Consider the following 5,480-nt stretch of genomic DNA (forward strand, 5'->3'; position numbering starts at 1 on the left):
CAATTTTGTTAAGGTTATGTGCATATGTGAGTGGATAAGATAGTTGTAGAATGGTGAAAGGTATGATATATGTTTGATTTTTTAAAGTTTGAATAGATTGATGGTCTACACCATGCCAAGTGACAACTTGTGGAAGCTAAGAACCTAAAATCAGATCAAACCGCATTTGATATTAAATTAATTCATTCCTATGCACTAATTGTTTGTTATCTTGGACCATCGACTACTCTATACCGTGCCACCCTAAGAAAACTCTCAGAAGCACATTCATAATAAGATATACTATTAGAGCAAATATGATTTGAGTGCACCTCCTCAACTTATAGAAAACATTGGTTACAAATCCAAACAAAGCACGTAAAAGACAACAACCTACATCATAATCTTAATATCTGCCATAGCTGGGCATAAAGGATCCATACCATAGCAAAAAGATTGTCAAGTTAAAATCACATCCTTGATATCTCACATTCTTGATATCCGAAGGGGCACCATCTTGCTTGGCACCCCCTCTGCCATGACCGGCTGAAACAGAGCCAAATGACTGTAACTTTGCATGAAGCTTCTGCAGCAATCTTCTGCTGCCATGAGACCAGTTGCAAAAGCCCCATGTACAGTTCCTGGAAAATTTGAGCTCGTAGCTTCTCCTGCAAAAAAGAGATTATCCACCGGACTCCGCATACGTGCATACAAATCATGTGGTCTACCAACAGCATCATAGCTATAGCATCCGAGGGAATTTATGTTGGTACCCCAATGAGAAACCAGATACCGTATCTGCAAACATATCAGCATAGGACACTTCAGCACCCCCTTTCCAATGATGAATGAAACCATGACAAGTCAGTATTACTGCTAGTTGAAACAACGATGTGGCTTACAGGTTCGGTTGCATGCGGCAATATTCTTTTCAATTGCAGCACAGCAAAGCTAGCAGCTGCTTCATCTGACAATTTCTCTATGTCGTCTGCAAGGCTTCCTGCAGGCATGTACACGAGGACAGGGTGACCCGTTGCCTTGTGCAAGTTAAGAAAATAGCTGCAACCATACGATGTGGGAGCAACAACACCTAAAAACTCCACATTCGGCCAGCAGACATTATCAAAAAACAAAGCAATCTTATTCTCGTTGCCACTCCCCAGGTCAGTGACCGCTGCCTCCTTCCACTCTGGTAGCCGTGGCTCAAACTTGATAAGGTTTGCCTTGAGTACACCCAGAGGCACAGTAATAACAGCTGCGTCTGCATTGAAGACCTTGCCATCCTCAGTGAGCACTTGCACAGCATGAAACTTGCGTATGATTCTTGTCACTCTGCTCAAACATTAATTCAGCAGAGCACAAGCATAAGCACTAATGAGACTTGGGGTTTTCACAATGACTTGTCCCATGGAGAAGGCATCCTTTTTACAGGCCTTCTTGCCCTTTCACCATGCTGGAGGTTAAACTTAACCTTGAATTGAATTCAAATAATAACTAAAGCTACAAGTCTGATACATGCCTGTGATTTAGGCGGATGTCAAGACCTTCAGCGAGAGCTGATATGACAGGTGAGTAACCATTGATCATGAGCCCATGTCCGCCTTCAAGAAGTTCCTCCTGTAAATTCAAAGGAGGTTTTAGCCAAGGGGTTTTACTCATGTAATGCATATGTAGCATAAGGGTGGATGGACAGTATAGGTTTTTCTTGAGCTTGGACACACAACGTATACAAAACAGGTAGGAGGGATTTTATACATGTGAAAACCTATGCATATGTAGTAAATAAGAGTGTATAATTGGAGGCTTCTCGCATACACAATATTTATCAAGGGACCATGCATGGATGTGGTGTTGCATAAACTACTTAGAGAATCCCACATGCAATGTCAGAGTTGCATGGCATAGAAACTCCCCACTTCTTGCTCATGGAGCAACGCACAGAAGTGGTGTTCCATAAACATACTTGGTAAATCCCACGTGCAATGTCAAGTTGCAGTGCAAAGTTTCATTGAGTACACAAGGCTGGGAATTTGAAATACATAAGTCTTACCTCATCACAACAACGGACAGATATTTTATCGGCATCAGCAGCAAACCATCCCTCCATTCTACATATGTACCATTGTAAGACCTTGTGCGCAAGACCCTCCAATCTGCTATGTAGACACAATTACTGGGGTCATATCCTTAAAGCTAAGGAAGAGGATTCTCCCATACGCCAAAGCACTTTCATCAATTAAAGCAGGTCTGATAAAAAAACTAAACCTCAGATCCGGCCGTTTCTCCAGCACAAGAGAGAATGCCTTTGATACAGACATATCGTCCTCATAGTTGTCCCTGACTTTCTTGGCCTATACAATGAGCTAGTGAGAACCCATGAAAATTTTGTAGAAACCTATGTAACTATACCCACTCTGTCTCTGACAGAAACAAGAAGGAAGTTCATTATACCTCTTCTAGAAGAGCTTCAAATTTTTCTCCAACTTCCGTGACCATTTCTAGTGGGACTTGGTGACCGTCCATATCAAAAAGAGCATAGCTACAATCACATACCAAATCACTTGGATCTACATACAAGCAGCTGAAATGTTAAACACAATCCTACAAAAAGATGTGCTCTCCTACCTCTCTAAATCATGATCGTACAGTACGGAATTGTCTCCACTAGTCCGGTACAAGCAAAGTCCCAGCTGCCCAATCAAACTTGCCAGGGGATTTTTCTTGCAGACTCCATGTAACCTGTCACCATAAGGAGGATCAGTTCTCCAATAAGGCATGCTGATGAAGATGTGAAAAAAGTTGGAAAGCATCAATGTTACCATGAAGCGCCCATGTCGACTGGGAACCCATTCACATAGTCTGTATGGATGCGGCCGCCCAAACGTTCCCGTGACTCGAGCACGGTAACCTGCATGTTAGAGAAGCTCTAGCATTATGCTTACTACAATCTTGCACTTTAAAGCAAAGAGTTGTTAATATCATTGCAAGGTGATTACCTTGCAAGATCGATTCCGTAATGCACGAGCTGCACCCAAGCCTGAAATGCCAGCTCCAATTACGATGACCGAAGGACGAGACATCTTGTTGAGGGCAGAACATGGGCCTGCAAAAGTCATTACAATTCGGAGTAGGCTTGATGTACATCTCTTTACCCATCTCAAGCCAAACCCATATTGACCATTCATGTCTAGCATAGCCTATCTCTACCCACCAAAACAGCAATCTTTGGCACCCACCAAAAAAGCAATCTTTTGCCCATCAAAAGACCATTCATGTCCAGGAACCAGCATATCCCATTTCTACCCACCAAATAAGCAATCTTTTGCACCCACCTTGCTTGCCCACATTTAACCCATTTGCCCAAAAGACCATATTTTGCAGTCATTTCTTCGTCCCAAAGGCAAGCTTTACCTGATCTCCTCTATAATTCTGTGCCTGCATGCACGCTCTCTCTCTCTCTCTCTCTCTCTCTCTCTCTCACACACACACACACACACACACACGGACGGAGACGGCCGTCTCTTACACTTATCTGGCATTCAGTCACAACATAAATTGCAAACCACAACAATCCAAAAAGCAGACAAATAAAATTGGATGTACCTGATTGGATTGTCTGGCGTTGCTCTGTCTTTGTTGATTCCATGGCGATTCTAGGATTGGTTTGGGGCAGATCTTGCGATTAATTGAGAGATAATTAAGACTACTTAAGAAACTTAAAAACGAGAATTGGTGTATGAGGACGGATCGGAGCAATTGGCCAGACGTGAAGTACAACCTCCGGCACTTACAGTGGCTCATGCAGAGGTTAACGAGGAGGGAGACGCAAGGAAGAGACCTGCGTGTTTCCGGCATGCGGCTTGGTAAGAGGGGGGCGAGGAATGCACACACACAAGGGGGAAAGGGAGAGATCTTGCAAAATAACACGAAGGAATCCCTTGAGGGCAAAAACAGAGACTAGTCGGCGGAAACAATTTCTGGAAGAACAAGTGTGGCTGCTCTCCTGACCTATTAAGGCTACGGCGCCCCTTTTGTAGCCGTCCGATCTTCTGTGTCTGCACCACCCCTCCAACCTTTGAATGGCTTTTTGGGAGCACTAATGCCCGGTCATGTCCCCCTCATGACTCCCCCCCCCCCCCCCCCTTTGTAGTGTCATGCATGACTCTCCCTCTCTCTTTGTGGATCTGATGCATGACTCTCCCTCTTACAAATCAATGTATTCTTACCATTCTAGATTTAAGAAAAAAATCGAAAATATTGCACAGATTTTTCATATCTCGGCCCTTCTTTTAATGAATGAATTTCGATGAAACCGGTCGCGTTAAAGAGTCTTATCCTTATAGATTTTTCATATCTCGGCCCTTCTTTTAATGAATGAATTTCGATGGAACTGGTGGGGTCAACACTTATCTTTATAGATTTAAGAAAAAAGGCTTTTTTTTTATTTAAAAAAATTCACTGCCTCCTCCCACACTATTATGGGCATGGTCTATGTTGGTCCTAGTCATACTTGTGAAAATAGAGAGAAGCCAGGCTTGACCTAGACAACGAGGCTCATTGTCGAGTTCACTATTTCTTTAAGTTAAGGCAATGCCATCTCTAACCTCCTGCATTTCATACCTATTGCCCACACATCACATAGGTGGTGAAAAGTCATTGTAAAGGGATTTATTTTCCCTCAAGGATAGGCTAGCACTTTGGAAAGTAGTGGTGCTAGCAACACTAATAAGGGTTTCACCTTTTATGGCTATTCTTTCGAGTGATCATGAGAATAATGCCCTTTACACACGGAGAGAGATCATGACAATAGCAACACTAATAAGGGTTTCACCTTTTACGGCTATTCTTTTGAGAGATCATGAGAATAGTGCCCTTTACACACACAGAGGACTACCCAACTTTTTGGTTTGAATAGCCAATCCACGCTTATTGTTAGGTTCACTATTTCTTTCTCTTAAACGAAGCAAGAAAAAATGCAAATGTAATGGCAATGCCATCTCTAGCGTCTTGCATTTTCATACCTATGGCCAACACATCACATAGGTGGTGAAAAGCCATCGTAAATGGATTATTTCTCCCACGAGGCTAGCACCTTGATAAACTAGCAAGACTAATATAGGTTTCACCTTTTATGAACTGTTCTTTCGAGAGACCGTGAGAATAGTGCTTGCATGGAGCAAAGTCATCGTAAATGGATTATTTCTCCCATGAGGCTAGCACCTTGATAAACTAGCAACACTAATTCACCTTTTATTAGGTCATATATTTATTTAAATCTCATAAAGGAATCTAGGTTAGATTTATTATTTTATCATCATAAAGATAGAAATTAGGCATGTCTCTAATATAGATTAGGTAACTTATGATGCTAGATTTATCATGAATATAAGTTAAATATTGATAATATTTTAAGAAAATAAGTTTTGAAATTTTCTTTGTATCAGCCACTCATTACTATCGGTAAAATATGTTTCATTACTCGATGCTTGCTTTAGAGATAA

The 5,480-nt window shown here is 41.8% G+C and overlaps 1 protein-coding gene across 1 annotated transcript; it reads right to left on the bottom strand.

Moving 5' to 3' along the window:
• Positions 1 to 266: 266 nt before the first annotated feature.
• Positions 267 to 4,108, bottom strand: LOC147635959 (polyamine oxidase 2-like). Its single transcript, XM_086801378.1, has 10 exons — positions 3,583 to 4,108; positions 2,976 to 3,082; positions 2,799 to 2,887; positions 2,605 to 2,718; positions 2,431 to 2,518; positions 2,245 to 2,330; positions 2,030 to 2,132; positions 1,499 to 1,596; positions 882 to 1,311; positions 267 to 777 (listed from the first exon to the last, which is right to left on the bottom strand). Exons 1-10 carry the CDS (start codon positions 3,623 to 3,625, stop codon positions 466 to 468), a joined length of 1,470 nt encoding a protein of 489 aa, XP_086657504.1. The 5' UTR covers positions 3,626 to 4,108; the 3' UTR covers positions 267 to 465.
• Positions 4,109 to 5,480: the final 1,372 nt, after the last annotated feature.

The sequence above is a fragment of the Cibotium barometz genome, chromosome 8 (assembly GCF_041138505.1).
Source record: "Cibotium barometz isolate CiBa-2024 chromosome 8, ASM4113850v1, whole genome shotgun sequence".
NCBI classification, from domain to species: domain Eukaryota; kingdom Viridiplantae; phylum Streptophyta; class Polypodiopsida; order Cyatheales; family Cibotiaceae; genus Cibotium; species Cibotium barometz.

What these genes read in the sequence shown, in the direction of transcription:
- LOC147635959 (XM_086801378.1), bottom strand. Translation starts at nt 3,625, where the DNA reads ATGGAATCAACAAAGACAGAGCAACGCCAGACAATCCAATCAG. An exon ending in TACGATCATGATTTAGAGAG is followed by an intron (nt 2,519 to 2,604) that starts GTAGGAGAGCAC and finishes ATGTGATTGTAG; the next exon opens with CTATGCTCTTTTTGATATGG. An exon ending in CTGTCCGTTGTTGTGATGAG is followed by an intron (nt 1,597 to 2,029) that starts GTAAGACTTATG and finishes TTGAATTTACAG; the next exon opens with GAGGAACTTCTTGAAGGCGG.